Here is an 18,487-nt window from a genome sequence, read left to right on the forward strand (position 1 = left end):
ACACTTTGTGTAGTGTGTAAATGAGGGAAGCGTTTTTAACCTTGTGAGCATTTGATTACGAAGGCAAGAGTTAGTACTGCCAGACAGTGTAAGCAGTTTTAATTTAAAAGTGTTTGTTTGCCCTTGCTATGAACACGGAATAAGCAATTAAAGGCAAACATTACCATCAGTACAAAAAGTTAAGATATTAGTCACTTGGTTTTAAGTTTCTACTGCAATTCCATCCTGTCTGTGTCACACAGCTTGCATTCCTATCACTGAGTTGACTGAATAATCAATGTATTAATAAGGTGCAAGCAGAGACTGCTCTGAGCAATACTAAATTAAGATTGTTTTGCCCCAGAATTCTTCACTGTTCCCTTCTTAATAAACGTTTTCAATACCATTTTAAAAAATGGCATAAAATATCTGTAACCGAGGCTCATGTAGATGATTCCAATAATTATATTTTCTATCCTCATTTTAATAAAAACTGAGTATCATTGGCAAATTCTCATTAACTGTCAGTGGGATCACTGTGCCATAAAAGTTTGCAATAATTAAGTTGTGGGCTTAATTTTTAAATTTACAGCGATTATTAAACTACCAATTTTGACCAGCTTTAATATCAACTTAGCAAAATGAATCAAAGCAGATATTCCAATGGAAGTGGAACTTGTATAAGAAAATACTCTGGTTGAAAAAAGGATGCAACCAAACTGGTTTCACCCTTACATTAACAGATCATGTTTGGGGATGACATTAAGCTTTAGAGCAAAAGACTCAGTTTGGGAATGTACTAAGTCCCTACACAGAGTGACTGGGAAGGAACTTGGAGCTCAGCTTTAGCTGTTGCAGTTGTAATCAAATACTCTCTTAGCCAGATTTCTTCTTTCATCACTTTCAGGAGCCGTTGTGGCACAGTGCATTGCTGCTCTTCTCACTGGCAGCTATCAGCCCTTCTCAGTAACTTGACACAGTTAAGCTGGAGACTGTTGCAGTTGTAAATGTTGGAACGATATAGGCTGCATTTCCCCCTCTCCGCATTTCCTAGAGGTTTTTTCTTCTGGATGCTTCTCTCCCCATTCATGATTGCACAACATCCTTATGACAACTGCAGCAGTTGTTTATATGAAGTTGGATTCTAGGAAAATGCTCTTCTATTCCTAGCCATTTTTAGTACAATGCGTGTTTTCTTTCAAATCTCTTTCATACTCTTTCCTTCTCCTCAAGGAAAATCCCCACAAAGTCAATCCGTCAGCTACTGGTCTTTATTTCTTCTTGCTTGTTCTGTTTTTCTCAGAAAGAAACTAAGTGTACTAGCACCCGTAACCTGTCAGCTCAAGAGAGGCCAGCATCACATTCTTTGTAGTTCAACCAAGAACTCCAGACCACAACTTGGCAGTTCCCAAAGCAATCTATAACAATCTCTTCACGTATCTGGGCTGTGGCAACATATTTCCCTGTGAAACTGTGAAACTTCATGTCTACTGTCCTCTGACCATGCACTGCCCCAGAGCCATATTACCTTGCATTCTTCAGATATAATTGCAGCTTGTATGCTTTTTCCACTGTGTAAACGCCAGTACAGTCAACTGAAGGCAGCTGATTTTGGCCATGGCCATTTCAGCTTTTGCAGATGCACATTCTCAACCCTCCCACCTATGTGATACTTCTCTTTTGCTCAGTTTTTCCCTGGCTTAAATCTCTGTCCCTCCCACAGGAAGTTACCGCAGTGGAGATTACCATCTCTTAGCCTTTTTTGTACTCCCCCTTCTTTTCATAGTTATTCTAGTCATGTGTTAACCTAAAACAACCAGGCAAACAAGAAACAAACCCCAAACCTCCCATGCAGCTTTCCTGGAGAAAAAGCCCTGTCCTAAAGATGCCGGTAGTCTTTTAATCTGTGTGGCCTATAAAGGACATACACATTTCCTCCCTGGAAAAACACCGTAACGAGATTTTAATGGCTAGCCAGGTGAGCTGCAATGTCGCCTAGATGAGGATCTGCAGCTCCCTGTCATTGCTCAGCCTGCACCAGGGATTCATGGCTGCAGAAACGCTGCCTTAGCTATTGCACTGGGATGCACAAATCCCCAAGTTTCTAAATCCTTCTTTCTGCTATTGCCGCATTTAGCTTGGTTAACGCTAATATACTCTGCAGTTTTGGTGAACCTGGCATGTGTTTTATTAATAAAACAGTGCAGCGAGACAAAAATGACTGTGATTAATGTGACAAAGAAATGGCACCTATGTAATATTCTGAGGCTGGGTTTGTCTTTGGGTAGCAAAAAGCCAGGGTTGTCAGTGGTAAGCGCGCCAGGCCAAGTGTCTGTGTTACAAATAACGGCAGATTGCGGTGTGCTGCTGGTCCCTGCCTCTGATGTTTGGGAAATTATCTTGCAGAGAGAAAAGCTAAGTGAAAGAATTGCAACTCTTATTGACTACAGGAGGATTTTTTCCCGTTGGAGGCGTTCTCAGCACAGCTGGCAAAAGTACAAACGCAGGGACGCGCCGTGGACCAGACGGAGCACTCAGTCTGCTCTGGCGGCTGCCGTTCTCTAAACTGATTTTAGCACTGCAGTCCCTCCTGCTGCCGGCAGATAAACGGACCCTCCGCTGCCAGGCAGACCCGAAGCCAGACGTACTTTTCCCAAATCGCCTCCCATTCTCCGCCGAGCCTCACAAAGAGCCGCGGCGCTAACAAAGCCCCCGGCTAATTAGGTCAGAGCCGCACCGGCTGCGACCTCCGCCTCCCCCCCAGCAGCCGGAACACCCCTCAGCTCCCTGCCACGGCCCAGCCCCTCTCCCAGGCGGCTCCCCCCTGCCCCGGCCGGGCCCGGGGCTCTCCCGGCGGGCGCCGAGCGGGACCAAGCACCGCCCCTCGCCCCCTCCTTCCCCCGTCCCCTCCCTCCCCGCCGCCGCCAGCCCTGCCCCGCCGCCTGGCACCGCCGCCGCTCCGCCAGCCGGCCCGCTGCTGCTCGGCCCCGGCCGGGCGGGGACTTGGCAGCGACTCCCGGGGCCGAAGGGAGAGCGCCTGCCCCTGCTGCCCGCTCCGCTGCGGCTTTTGGGCGGAGGAGGAGGAGGAGGAGGAGGAGGAGGAGGAAGGTCTGGGCTCGGCCGAGGAGCAGCCGCCGCCGCCGCCAGGGAGGAGAGAGACGGAGAGGCGGCTGGAGCCCCCCAAAGTGCCCCCCCGTCCCTGCGCTGCAGGCTACATTTCCAGCTTCATGGGCAAAGTGTGGAAACAGCAGATGTACCCCCAGTACACCACCTACTACTACCCCCAGTATCTGCAGGCGAAGGTAGGGCACGGCGCGGCGGCTGGCCCCGCTCCCGGGCGGCCGGCCGGGGGCGGGGGGTTGGCGGTCACCTTACGGAGGGGGACGGGGACAGGAAAAAGCCCGCAGCCCCTTCCTGCCCGCAGCCCTCCCCCCCCCCCCCCCCCAACCGCCCCGCTCCTGTCTGCGCGTCCCCGAGCTGCCCCCTCGCCTTCCTCCCTCCCTCCTCTTCCTCGCCGCTCCCGGCGGCTTCTCCCCTCCCGGCCGGCCCGCTGCCAAGCCGGGCCCCAAACTTCACTCGGCGGGCCCTAAAGCGCGTCCCCAAAGCTCTGGGAGCTGGGGCCGGGCCGCCCCGACGGGCCGCGGGTGGCAGCGAGCCCCGCGGCGGTCGCCGGCTGGGTGCTTGTCGTCTGGGGGCTCGGAGCCTTGTGGCAGGCACAGTTTAGGAAAGTGGCTTCAAAAGGGGTCAGGGAGCCGGCTGGCGATGGCTGGTGCTGTACGCGCTTGGCTGCTGGTTGCAGGAAAATTGATTTGGGGAGTTCTTGTGGCGGTGCTTCTCCAGCTCTTTTTTTTTTTTTTTTTTTTTTTTTTCTTTCTTTCTTTCTTTCTTTCTCCTTTGAGTCTGTAAGGGCAGCCAGCCCCACTGCTCTAGAAGCATCATACTGCAAACTGGCAGATGCAGAGGTGGTTGCATCAGCTGTCTGGAACATTTAGCATAAGCCTCTCCAACCACCAGTGTCACTCCTCACAAATCACAACAGACCCATATGAGGCTTCAACGTGTGAACTTTTTTTTAGAGGTTATAACTGTGCTGTGGTTTTCCTCTTTTATTTTTTCTTCTTTTTACTTTTTTTTTTTTTTTTTTTTTTTTTTCCTGTTGAAGTGTCCAGCCTGTGTGGCAATGAGAGGACGAGAATTCTCTTCTCTTTATCTGCACCTATTAAAGCCTCCTGTTTATTGTGCCCTGTGTTACTGTATTGTGAAATGTAATTTATACTGCTTGGCTGAAAAATAAATTCAGTTTGACAGTCATGAGACATCTTACAAGTCAGCAATGAAGAGGCTTTGAAATGTGCTTTCCTATATAAAGAAATTGACAGGAATAAGATGAAGGTCTTTAGGTGATATGATGCAACTAATTAGCTCTTAAATGTGTAACTGACATCAGGCTAGACAGCGGAGTATGTAGCCATTTAAAGATGATGCTGCAGAGTAGTCAGTTTGGATACGTATATTTCAATGTGTTATTTTTAGGAAAGGTACAATGCCTGATAGCCTTTTGCATCACTCAGCTGTATGACTATACAAATATTCTCAAATGAAAAAACGTTCAGAAGCATTTACTTTTGTGATTTTCTGTGGCATTAGTAAGTTACGAACCAAGTACATAACATTGAATATACATAAAGCAATGTCACTTGGCTTTTTTGACCTGTAAATAATTGAAGAGGGAGACAAGCTGTAATAGCTTACTGTAGTTATTAGAATATGATCCTAGAAATCCATGATCCTATGAGAAAGCTTGATGGACCATCTTTTGAAAATGTTTCCTGTACAGATAATTTAATATTGATCCGTATTACAGTCAATGACATCTTCAAAACGTCTTGCAGTCTTTGCTATAAAATTATACAGCCTGAAATCACATTACTTTGTTTCAGCAGGGAGAGCACACAGACATTTAACCTACACACATGAAATCAAATATTTGGGATCCAAAGCTTCCTATTTTAAGAGATCTTGATTTTAAAGAAGAATAAAATAAAAAAGATGGCCCCTTATTGTAGACAGAAGGTCTAGTAACTGAGAGTTTTGATATTACAGTATTCAGAATTCAGTAATATAAGACATTTCCTCATTATGGATCCTGTCTGAACATATTAAAAATCACTTAATTCATCATTTTCACTTGTTTTGTTCTTTGGGTCCTAAAATGAACCACTGTCCATTACATGAAATATTTCACTAATTCTGGAGATTGTTTTTTATCAAACACAAATTATGATAGAACTGAGCAGCACTTTGCTGAATGTGTGATGGGTGATGGTACATGGTCACGCTGGGCGAAGGATGAGATTTTGAGACCAGAAGTTCTGTCCTTATTTAAGTGATGATGGAAAATCTGCTGACTAATAAGCCACGAATCGATAATTAGGAGATGACAGGAGTTGCCTTAAGATGGATTCTTTTTCTGTAGAGAGCTTAGAAAATACCATTAGAAATTGCATGCATTGCTAATGGTTCTTTGGGGTGAAATGTTGATCTGGTCAACTTTTAATTGCTACAAAATATGTTAGAGATTTTAAAAACAGATTTTGTGTTTATCTGTTATGATCTTCACAATCTTATTCATGAAGTATTCAGGCTGTTTCAGTCATATTTTCTGGGAGGAAATACAAACTTTTGTCATGATTCAGCACCTCCCTCCACTAATCTTTGGGAGGTCAGCATCGAAAGACATTAGGGAAACCATGGACTTAAATAAAATGAACAAAATAAACAGTGGAAGTAGGTGTAAGGCTTTTAATGTGGAAAAAATAATTAAGGCAATGGAAAGAGAAAGTTTGAAATGATTACAAGTTAAAGCTTTTAAGACCTGTATTTTCTGGGCTGCCACAATTTTTGCTCTGCTTTACTCAATGTTTGACATAACTATTTTGTATGTGTCTTCTAGTAAATGTGTGTTTTAGGACAGCTCCCATATTGCAACATTGTTTGGTGTATCAGAGAGCATCACAAATATTTTCCAAGTACAATGGATGTTTCTTCGTTTCTGACTAAGAGATCCTGTATGTCAACACTTAGAAAATAATGCTAATTAAGACGTATACATTTTACTAATGCTTAAAAGCCTCTCTGACTAGGAGTAAAAAAAAGACCCAGGTGTGCTTGGCAAAGTGATGCAGCAAGGCAGTTAGAGTGCAGATAAGCAAATATAAATGTACATTGCTAGGCCACAATCTGTTTGTTTTGGTCAAGTTAGAAATGTTAAAGAATTTCTGCCATGTTCTTCTTTACCTGGATATCAAAAGGAATTCAGAGACACAACGCACACAATAATTTACAAATAAATCGTGTTAACTGCATGTGTCGCTGGTTTTTCCTTGAACAGTAATGTGACGATATAAGTGTCTAATTCTAGTGATAGACTTCAGTATCATAAAACAAATTTCTTTGGATAAGAAAGTGTTAGTAGAAAAGGCAATGTTTCCTATGGATAGCGTGATTCCATTAAAGTGCAGGCGTTTTATAGTGATTGATAGTATATGATAGCTGATTTTATTTTTATTTTTATTTTTTGTATGGCATTGAATTAGAACAACTCAGAAGAAATGAAATCTTGTAAATTTTGCTAAGCTACCTTACAGTGTGCTTCTAACTCTGTAATTTGGTGGCTGCATAGTCAGTAGTACCCTGGCAGCTTGGAAAAGAACTAATATTTCCAGAACTTTGTCTAGGTTTGTAGGCAGTTCTGCAGGCTGATATAAACCTGTAGTGAGCAGGCAGGTTCTACCATGTCAAAAGCTTATTTTCAGGCTGCCAACATCAAATTTTAAGAGGGGAACATTGAGTTTTTATGCAAACCTGTTGATGAAGTGTAAGTGGGAAATCAATTAAAAGGGACCTTGCTGTAGTAACACTACAAAGCAGATATGAAACTTTCGTATTAGGAGACACTGGGTAATCTACAGTTTAGTGTCCCAGGTATGAAGCTAAGAGACTGATGTAGGAGCTGCTGGTTCTAAAGCAGAAGCTGTAGGACCCTGTAATAGTTTGCTGCTCACGAACGCCTTTACTCAGAGCTTTCTGTGCCCAGCACAGGTCTGTTGCCCTTTACAGAATTTTATTAGCTTTTGAGCTGATTTTAATCAGTATAAATGATTACTAATTCTAATCAATTTAGTTTAGATTTATTCCATATGCACTATGAGTGCAAAATCTGTACATAGTGAAAGACAAGTCAGGCTTATAGTAACGCAGAGAATGGGTGAATGTGTTTAGTAAGTCTGATAGAAATATTTTGCACACTTGATAGTGTGGGAAGTTATTTTAATTGTCCATAATTCTGGATCTCTCTGGTTCTGGACTGGGCTTGGAAATCCATTGAGGTGGGGGGGGGGAGAAGTTAGCTGCCGGCAAACTTTTTTTTTTATATATATTATTTTTTTCCTTTTTTTGTCTCCAGATAGATATCTGATCCTATTAGCCTCATTAGTCTCTTGAATGTGTTCTCTCCTGTTGCTGCAAGGCTAGGGTTTTATTGTGTCCCATAGGTGTAACTACCCAAAGAATTCCTTCAAAAAGTGTACCACATCATGGAAGAGAAAGAAATGTAAACTATACCAATTTTTAGAAATACTTGAGAGTGCAGGAGGTGATCTTTTCAGCTCTGTAAAATAATCTCAGGGGCATAAAAATGGAGAAGTGAAGAGGACAGGTTTTCTCTTCTCCCAGACATCCTAGTCCAGAAATGGCAGTGCTTGTTTGTATCCATCTGAAAGGCCGCTGGCTTTTTGTTACTGATCACAATGGTTCTTTTATGTATTTGTTCAAGCTAGCTTAGTTTGAGTGGAAATCTCTGTTCTTGTCCCAGTTAAAGCTCCTTTTAACTTCTGAATTTTAGTTTGTGTAGCTTGCTGTGAACTAGAAATGTGTTCTTCAGCAAGTATTTCTAGAAACTACTGCTAAGATAATTCTTGTATTTTCAGAAGTTGAATCCTTTCTAGAAATGAATCATGCAAAGTGTTCTCGTTGCTCTGCACATGTTTGTCCTCCTTGCTTTGAAGCAAGGAGCAATACAGTTTTCTCTTGAATTATTCTGTTACAGGGCCTCTCTTGAGATGTAATGGCAGATTAGCTTGATGGGCAAATACACATTAGAAGCAGGATGTAACCAGATATATTGTTAATAGCAATAGCTTAAAGGGTGAACCCAGATGTTCCACGTGGCATTGTTTGGTGGGTTCGGGAGGGACATATGTGAATGTATCGTGTGTTAATGTACCTCATTGCTATAACTTTATAAATCACGCTGCTGATGATAAAGATGCACTCAGTGTAGAAACACTTCACAGTCTTTGTCTTGAAGATTGACTTCATTGAAGTTAGCATGAGTTTTGCCTTTGATATTAGATGAGTGATGTTTTATTCTCTAGAAAATTGATTCATGCATGGGATAAGCTGACCGTGCTTGATTTGGAGGTGATCTGCAATAACATGATATTCATAATCTTCATTTTGAATGAGTGAAAGTTAGGCAGTATGGCATGTGGATGGTGTGGTGGGGGCTGTAATCAAGAAGTAGTTGCAATGGCAGCTGCTTAAGTTATGCTGATTTTGTATTTTTTTTTCTAAGAAATCTTTTTAAGAGAGGTTTTAAAAAGCCATGACTTTCCTCCCTTAATGCAGCCCCCTTAGGGGGAGGGATTGTATAAATATACATGCACTTAGAGGCTGAATTTGCAAATTACAAAAGAAAAAATATTTTCCTCACATCATTAATGGTAGAAATGACACCTTCTTATTAGCTTTGTAATTTTAAGAAGTTTGAGACTAAACTCATCCCTTGAGTATGCTGTGCTTGGGGCTTAATTTGATACTGCATGATTGGCCTCATTTAACAAATGTCAACAAAATCTTGGTCCCTCTTCTTAATTCAGTAGTAAATTCACTGCTGATGTATGAGTCAGATCTTGAGTCTGGTAATATTATGGGATTGACTTTTACACGTACACGATAAACCAATATATGAGTTGAAAAAGGCTTGAAAAACTTATTCAGTGTAGTTTTTGTTTTGTGTTTGGTTGTTAATCCCCCAGGCACCAGGTATATTCCAAAACGGTGTTGAAATCATTTTTTTCCATGATCAGGGTCTATGAAATAAGTAGGCAACAACTGTAGGAGATGGGAATTGTACAATATGTCTGATGTGTACTAGTGCATTTTCTAGCTTTGTCTTCAATGCAGTATCCCAAGGCAGTCATGAAAAGCGTGCAATAGGTTTGTGGGGAGAGATGTTAAATTTCTTTCAATAAAAGAGTTCTTTAAAGTATGTTTTCTTTCACAACTTTACTGTTACTCATGGTAATGACTGTATTTTTTTTCTGATTACTTATAGACCAGAGTTGAGCATGCTGTTTATATTCTTGCCCTGATTTGTAAAGGGGAACCCCATGCTTCAAAATACTTTGCTTCTACTTCAAGGATAAAATTGTGGGTATCAGAATCAATGACGAAATTTTGTGAGAGTAAATTTCTAAGTTTCTGCTTCGTATTGAAGGAACAAAGAAAAGATTTGCAAAATTACTGAAATTTTCTAGTGAAGAATAATACATGTAGTAAAGCAGCACTAATTTATAATAGTTTATTAAAACTATTTTTTTGTATTTTAAAAAACACCAACAAACCATTTCAGAAAAAAATGCCTATACATATATATTCACCTCCCAAAAAACAACAACAAACCTGTCAGAATTTTTAAGCTGCTTTGAAGTCTAAGCAACAATGTGTGGTATCAATGTTGATACTAGATCCGTCACTCTTACTCAGAAACATAATTGATGCTACTGATTCAGTGCTCCTAATGAAGGATGCTTGATTGTGATATCGGTAAGGAGGTCTGAACAAAGGCATAGTAATAAACTGGAAAAAAATGCTTGGTACAGTTGCATATTTCAGTTGCAGTCTTCCAAATAGTCATAATCAAGAACTGATAACAATTTAAAAATTGCTTTTCATGAAATGATACTTTTGGTTTGAGAAAGTTTCTAAATACATGCTCAGACTTAGCCAAAAATGTGCTACAAAGGAATAGTATAACATGCTACAAAGGAAGAGTATAGCTACAAAAGCTATACTTCTTTTCCTTGTTGTATTGTGTTTCCTATGGCCAGTGCAAAGCAGTGATCACAACTATTTCTACTGGAAAAGCACCTGCTCAGTCAAATAAATGAACAATGTTGGACAAACATACTGATAAAGATCGGTTTTATCGAAGTTTAATTCTTTTCAGCCAAAACGCAGGCACATAACAGATTCAGGTTGTATTTACTATGCCTAATAGGTGATAATTATTATCTGCATTCATGTACTTGCTTAGTCTCCCTCAGCTGAAAATACTGAGACTTGCCTTTAAATTTAATTTGTTTAAGATCTAAGCTGAATTATGTTATCGGATAATTGAGGGAGGCTAAGAGCTTGGACCTGGATGTTATCAGGTAGCATGGCTCACATTTTTTCATGGTAGCTTTTGGAAGCTATTGTGTTCTGTTCATGGTCTGAGACCATAGTAAGTCTCAATTGCTCTGACTTGATGAAAACATTCCAAAATACATTTTAGCTATATTTCTGAAATGTCAATGTATGGATGAGGCCTTTGAGAAGTGCTTGGAAACTGTTCCGAGTAGATGCACAGAGCTCACTGATGCAAAATGCAACCCAAAGTGTCCAGGGCGACTCCTGCATTGAGAGCGAAGTATTGATCTGCCATCCCAAGGTGGAGTGAATGGGCTTTACTTTGTGGATTTTACTACAGGTTAAGAACTGAATTCCCTTGCTTGTCTCTTGGCAACACATGCTGACACAATTTCTATGGCAGTATATAGGCTGTGGTAGTATCTGTGACCTCTTCCATCCCTCAGGCCATAGCTACGTAATCACTTTAATTTCACATAGCTATGCACAGCAGCCAAAAAGGGCAGTCTTGGCTGTCCCCATTGCCCTGAGCAACTCATTCCTGTCCCTTCCCATGTGCTGGCACTAGCACTCGTGTAGTCGGTTGGTGAGCTGAATCAAGAAACCAGTCTGGCTGAAAACTAACCCCAGCTGCCCCAAATGTAAGGCATTTTTGCAGTGGAGCCACCAATGAGATACACAAGGAGTTTGAGATTTGTGATTTACTGTGGGGAAGTTGTCCCCTCTTGGGTCTCACATTTGTGCAACAAAATGGTGGTGCTTGTTTATCTTAACTAAAAGGTTTTCCATGCCCTTAGCAGAAAGGGTGAAAGATCCAAGCCGAAGGAGGATGCAGCATAGCTCTGTGGATTGCCAGTATATGCAGATAGCTGCTAGCATCATTTTAATATGATTTTATATTTTCTTTTACTGTTTTAAATTGTGTTAGGTATTGGTGCACTGAGTGTTAAAAATCATTTGAGTATGTGTTTCATTCTTACAACCAATGAATGTGGAAGAAAGTGTGAACTAAGTTGCTGAGTGGGCTTAAGTTAGGTACAGGCCTGTGTGAAAAGAAAGAATCAAATGTAAATGGGACTTCCAGAGGCCTTGTAGCATAATGTTACATCTAACTTTCCATTTTCAGCACAGTGCAACATTGATATTTTATTTCATTCTGGGGAAAGAGGGGAGAAGGCTGGCACTCCAAATTAGCAGCAGCTGCAGAATTAAGACAAGGGTGTTAGTGACTCATTTGGAAAAGTACTAGCTAAAACATTCTGTCTCCTAGAAAAAACATTTAGAAAGGGTTTATGATACAAACTTTGAATTTATGAATAGTGCCTGTGACCTTCTGGTTTCATCCAGGTAGCTTTTCTGATCAATAACCATTTGCTTTTGACAGTTGCGTTTTATAATGAGGGGAATATGCGGGGATGTTTTGGAGTGGGGAACATCTCTGTTAACGGGGTCAAAGACTCTGGAATGCCTCTTACCTCTTTTGAGCCAGTCAGTCATCCAAAGGTTCAGCTTCTTTGATTGTTCCAGCTAGAAGGAAAAATTGGCAATAGTTGTTTCTTTTGACCTAGCTGAGTTTTGTTTTATCAAACACTGAGGTGGGGGGGGGATGATGGCTTCCCTCACCCTACAGGCTGTGCTGTCAGAGCACACTGCTGACTTGTGCTCAACCCTGAGGTCTGTTCCAGCAGAGCTGTTCCCAGCCTGTCTCATTGCAAGGGACTCATCTTTCCCAGGTGCGGGACTTTCCATTTCTTTGATATAAATGTGTTCAGCAGGCCAGTTGCAGGATAGACTCCTGAGGTGCTCCACTTGTTACTGGCCTCCAGGTAGAGTATGACCCCTTAACTGCGGTACTCAGAGCCTGACCGTCGCATTAGTTTTGTTCCCACCAAGTTGGCTGCCCATCCAGACTATAATGTCCAAGCTTGGACACAAGGGGATTGTGCGAGACAATGTCAAACCTGTACCGAAATCAATGTGAAGGACATTTGCTGCTCTCCCCTTGTCTACAGGTTCAGAAATTTTCTCAGAGAAGGGAATAGTCAGTAGGACGCAAGACTCTGCATGCAAGTTGTAGCATAAGAAAATGAATTAAATATGAAGAATTTTTATTTCACCATAAGGGTGGTAAAGCACCTGAACACATGCTGAGAGAAGTTGTGGTATTTTTGTCTTTGCTCAACTTGATATAGTTGAGGCTGCTCTCCTAGGGAAGTTGGACTAGATGACCTCCAGACATCCCTTCCAAACTAAATTAGTGTGTGATTCTGTAAGGTAGGCCCTGATAACTGAATCATCAGCGTAAGAGGTTCTAAAGTAACTGTTTAGTTCTGTTTCCTCATTGTAAGCTGTGGTGTGGCATTTGGAAAGGAATGGTATAGAAGGAATTCCCTTTTTCTGTTAACAGAACATGCATTCTACAAGTATGCAAATGCTATTTCCATAATCTCTTCAGCATGCAAATACCTTTATCCCATTTCAGCAAGTATCTTGTTTAAGCTGCTAAAAATTTAAGATTTCAGGTTTGTCTTTTTGTTTTTCTCCTGGCAGAGCATTATAATGCTACAAAAACTATGCTGTAGATTGTGACAGACATGTATACATTCTCATACCAAGTCATTTCTTTAGGCTGATGTTCAATGAAATATGAATTTGCTGATAAGTTTTTGTCTTGGGCATGGATTAAAAAATAAATAAAACAACAACAACAATAAAGGGTAGTGTTCTGACTTTCTAGTAGAGAAAACGAGAAGAATTAGCATGTTCACTGACAGTTCAGCTATATCTCAGATGATTTTTATTGGAAACTGCAGTCAGTTCATCAGCTGTTGAAGCTATGGAGGTGTGAAAGGCTTCCAAACCCCCCTATCCAGCTCCTTTATCCTAGTCTGCTTTTATTAGCACTTTATTATTTTTCATAGTCACCCATATTTTCTAAGGATTTTCACTTGCAAGTATAATAATAGGTAGCTTTCATGATCCCAAACCCTGAAGTTAATCTTAAAGATGCTGCCTCTAGTAAAAAAAACCAACAATCAACCCTATGAAGACAAAGAAACAAAGAGCTTTAGTTAGTAGCCAGGTTGATGATTAGGAAAAAAAAAAAAAAAAGTATAACTCACTAAATGTCTTTGTTGGTTTGTTTTTACACTGCTAACTAAATAGTGGGACTGTGGTTGTTCATTAATTCTGAAAATCAGGTTTCTTGTTAGGTGTCAGAATATGTATTTAGGGACCTAAGATAGGATAATGCTGTCCTTAAGATGATGTCCTCAGGGCCAGAAAGTTGCAGAGACAGTAGCATTATCATGGAAATGGAATTATGTAATTGAACACTTCTTTATTTTCCTTCTTTATCTTAGAGAATTTGCCTTGATGGTGACTGGGCTATCTGAACATAAATAAAAGTGAAGATTTTTACAAAAATACAGGATTGAAGAGAAATTAAGAGTTCCATGCATATGGGACATCTGTGCTCTTAGAAATTGTAAATGCTAGTCTTAGACATCTTTTTAGTTGGGTACCTGGGACCAGGAAGGTGTGTTGTCTAATATCTGACACTTTACATGCTAAGTAGCTATGCATCCTTCTGGGAGACATAGGAAAAACCAAAAACAAACCAACCAAACAAAAAAACCTTAAAAGTAAAAATGGAAGAAGAATGGCAAAAGCCATTCTTTGCTAATACTTTGTCATGTTGCCCCCAAAAGAAGCAGAAAAGCAGCTATGCATATTTTATAGCTCTACCAATTGCCTTCTCTGAAAACTGAAAGTGGAATTCCATGTTAGATGAATAATTGAGTAATGAAGAGATGAATAATAAATATTTATTTTTTACTCATATGAAATATAATAGCCCATTTTCCATGTCTACTCTCATCTGTCAAGGTTAGTATAAATGGCTCCTCTTTTATTGACAATTATGTTTAAAAGTCTAGAAATGCATATATGTTGAACAACACGGCTCCTCACATTTCTGCAGTGGACCTTATTAAGAGAAGGGTTTTATGAGTGTCTTCTTCAAATACTTATTCCATCTTTGTCGTTGATGGAAAGCATGCTGCATCTCGCCCAACTGTTGTCATGCAGAGAGGATGCTGCAGATCCCTGTGTCCTGGTAGTAGTTGCTAATACTTGCATACACATTTTTAATGTGCTGAATATATAATTAACTTTACATTTACATGCCAATTGTTAGAAAATACTCACCGTTGATTCATTTTCCTTGATGAACTAGATATTATTACTCTTGGATTCTTGACAGTGCATTGTCTGCTCTGCAGGATGATGTATGTTTCAAGATATTGGGCAACCTAGTGAAGTGCGTATGTGCATGTATTATTTATAAAATCCTGGGCTGCTCTCTGTGTTTAATGAAGGCATTCATGTGTAAAATGGGCACTTTGTTGTGATTTTCTCATAAATTAAGACCTTAGTCCTTCCGTTGACACTGATACTGAGCTCCATGTGTTCTCTAATTTCATGGCCATGGAATCTTGTCTTTGCAGAAAAATCATGCAGCAGAATTTTCATTTTATTTTTGGCAAACTAATCTCAATAAATGAAAAAAACATTTTAATATTAATTTTCATATTTATTTAATTACAGCCACTCATTTCTTAATTTAAATGAGGTAGCTACAAAATCTCCAGACTATACTAGACTATTGTTCATGCCAGCCAAAGCTGAATTCAGGAGCAATTTACTGTGGATTCCTTGGAGACAAGGGAAGGAAGGCCTGCTGGTATCAAGGGTCGCTGTATGCAACTCTGAGCACCTCTGGCTAGCCTAATTACTGGAGGATGTCAGGAGACAGAGCTGGGCTTTCTGGGAGCGGAAAGCTGAGAGCCATTTTGGGAAATGACAAGTGCTTCACAGTTTTAGTGAGGATCTTTTGATAATCGATTCTTCTAGGAATAGCATCTTTGGGAGAACTACCTGCTGTTAGTCCTTGCTTCTGCATTGAGAGCCCATGCAACTGGCAGTGGGTTTGCACAAAACTGTGGTTGTTCCACAGGGACCATCAGCTTGGCTTTCTTTGCACCTGTAGCACTGAGCTCAGCTCTGAATGTGGGTTAAATAGCCTCCTAAATCTGGCTGTAGACCTGTCTCTTGAGCCTCGTGTTGTCATTTGAGATAGGAAAAAACGAAAATGTAAGTGAGAAAAACAAAGCTGTATGAAGAGAAAATAGGAGAACTAATTTTTGAAAGAGGTAAATTGCTGTAGAAAAAAGATAAGGGGAAAGAGTAAGACAGAAAAGGGCAGGAAAGAGAAAAGGCGCAGAGCTGAGTGGAGAGGCTGTGGCTTGTGTGCCAGAGCATGGCATGAAAAGGCGTCTCTTTCTGCCAGGCCATCCCAGGGGAGCTGCATTTCCCACAAAAGCAGATTTAAAGCAGTGTTCTGCAAGAACTCGTTTTGGGACAGCTAAAGTTCAGCAAGAATTAAAGGTTATTTTACAAAAGCAATGGAGAGATTTGGGGAATAGACAGGCAAGAGCTCTGGGAAAGGTCTTGTTTCATATAGATTGCCAGAGGACAAAAGATACTCGTGGGGTAAATTTGGCAGTTATCTTTGCCTCAAAACTGGTGTGGCCATACTATGATGCTGTGGAAACACATTACAGAGGTAAGCTTGTCAGAACTGGAGACTTTGCCATTTCTTCTTATTTCTTGTAGTTTATACATCTGTTTTCTTATTACACTGAAACGAAAGTAAGTGTAAGGATTTCCTGAACACTGGTAAGTGACACGGCAATGTCGCTATTCATTTTGATATTTTACGTGTTCAGAATCTGTCTTATCCTGATAGGCCTGGCATGAATCTGATTCCAAGAAAGTATACAATATAGTATAGACTAAATGCAGATGCAGTTGGCATCTACTAAGCAGCCAGAATATCGTTAAACTGTATCGCAGTATGCTAAACAAAAGAAAAATTAGATAACATCCATCTTTATAAATACATATATATAAAAATCAATAAATATAGAAAACTAGAAGTCTATGCATGGAAAATAGAGTTCAGTTGAATTATACAGGATAGCAGCCCGAATGAAACTTTGGATTTATAACAACATATTTTCATGTCTTTAAACTTCACACATAGAGCCGTGCTTTCTCATATTAAAGTTTTCATCATTCATTTGTACTGTTGGTACTATGCCAGAACCCTTATGTGTCCAAGCATGCTGTTCTGGTCATGTGTCAGTCAGATGGAAAATGTGAGGCTAATGTCCTTGCTGGCAGCCTAAGCGAATCCAGTGTTTGGGCTAGAAATAGCATTGCAGCCTGCTTTGGTGAGCAGAGAGATGGACTTTCTGCTCAGATTAAGATCACTTGGAGGGAAAAGCAGGACCAAGAGCAGGTTTGAAGTGCTAAAGCCACCACCAGAGAATAGCATTTTCAATTCCTAATACTGAGATGGGATGCTTTTTTTTGAATGACTCTCGACTTTGTTGTAGCCTCTGGAAGTGGTGGAAATCATGATATTACGAAGAGGTAACACAGAGCTTGCATTTTCTGTCAGTCCACCAGTATAGAGAAACAGCCTAAAAAAGGGCTTTAGTTTTATGGGGAAGGAGTCACAAATAACTAATAATGATTTCACACTTTGAGTATGGTATCCTGAAGCTACATCAGACCAAAAGAAGGTCATTTTTCTTTTGTTCAGGTTTAATATTTCTTGTTTGTGGCTTTTGCTTTTATTTTTTTTAAATCATTAGTTGTATTGGTAGTTTTTAGTTTTGAAGCATGTGTTTTCATCCTGCATCTCTCTCACGTGCAGTGATCCTCTGAGAATGGTATTTGGCATCTAGTTGCCTTATTCTGACAGTAGGGATCTTTGAGAGGCAACCGCTTTGCAAGCACTGCACAATACTAGCACAGCAAGTGCTGGTGGAAGGCCAGGTATAAGGATTTATTAGGTATTCTGGAATAATTATCCCCAAATAATTTCAAGTGAGTGGGGCTTTCTTCCTGAATAAGAGCACCATTGTCCAAAACATTTTAATCTACTTTCAAAGCCAGCTAAATAAGAAAAGGCATTATTATTCAGAATTGTGATTGCTTTCTCATGGATTTACTTACAAATGTTATGTTTTTAACTATTCCTCCTTTAATCTGATACAATTTTATGGATACACTGTGGTTCAGATCCTACTTATTTTCAGGACAAAGCCTTACAGGTTTAACAGTGAAGTGAACATACCAGAGTGTGAGAGAATAGAAGTTATCAAAGGTGCAGCATATTGATACTAACAAGAATTAGAGCTTGCCTGCACTCAAAAATGTAATGAAAGTTATAAGGAAATAGTTTTCTGCAATTACTGAGTGTTATGAATTCCCATATGGAAGTACACTTATCTGCATGTCCGTATTAGGGGTTATTTTGGAGTAGTTCTGGTGAATTTGCAAGTGTAGACAAGACTTAATTAAACAGACTTGGTGTGCTAAGCTTACATCAACTAAAACTCTATTAACTGTATTGTCCTCAAATTAATAATTTTAATAGTTTTAATTATACGGCTAAATCCAGTAATACCAGAAGTAAATAAATGCATAATGAATATTCATTTACTTCACAAAGTGAGAATTTTAATTTTTAGCATCCTTTACAGAACATGGATGAGATTTCTCTGCGTGCTTTTTGATGCCTCCTTTCTTGAAAATTATAAGTGCTGAAGTTACATGGGTTTCTTGAATTTGATTTTATTTTGAAATGTTTCTAGGACATGCAGTAGTGCAACACACGGGTACTTTACTGACTATGTGTATCATAATTATATTAACACGTTTATCTTAAATTACAATTTATAAATGAAAACTTATGTTACACAGAAGGACAGATATGAAATTGCTTAACTTTATAAAAACATTTACAATGATGTATAAATGTACATGTATTTAGCTTAATTACACTAAGCGTTGGCATGAGAGACCAACTCTGCTCAGTTATAGCTGTATAATTGGAGGGGAATGAAGCTAAATAAGTAATGCAGAGTACAATTTGACTCTAAATGCAGAAAAAAAAATCAGT

The 18,487-nt window shown here is 40.1% G+C and overlaps 1 protein-coding gene across 4 annotated transcripts in view; it reads left to right on the plus strand.

The window, feature by feature from the left end:
• Nucleotides 1-2,915: 2,915 nt before the first annotated feature.
• Nucleotides 2,916-18,487, plus strand: part of RBMS1 (RNA binding motif single stranded interacting protein 1) — a 149,157-nt gene continuing 133,585 nt past the window's right edge. For 2 of the 4 annotated variants that reach the window (XM_035330897.1, XM_035330898.1), the window contains exon 1: nucleotides 2,916-3,281. In XM_035330897.1, the coding sequence (XP_035186788.1) occupies nucleotides 3,207-3,281 (75 nt within the window). In that variant the 5' untranslated portion in view covers nucleotides 2,916-3,206. The remainder of the gene's footprint in view (nucleotides 3,282-18,487) is intronic. The other 2 variants (XM_035330896.1, XM_035330899.1) reach the window with 1 other exon arrangement.

The sequence above is a fragment of the Oxyura jamaicensis genome, chromosome 7, assembly GCF_011077185.1.
Source record: "Oxyura jamaicensis isolate SHBP4307 breed ruddy duck chromosome 7, BPBGC_Ojam_1.0, whole genome shotgun sequence".
Classification (NCBI taxonomy): domain Eukaryota; kingdom Metazoa; phylum Chordata; class Aves; order Anseriformes; family Anatidae; genus Oxyura; species Oxyura jamaicensis.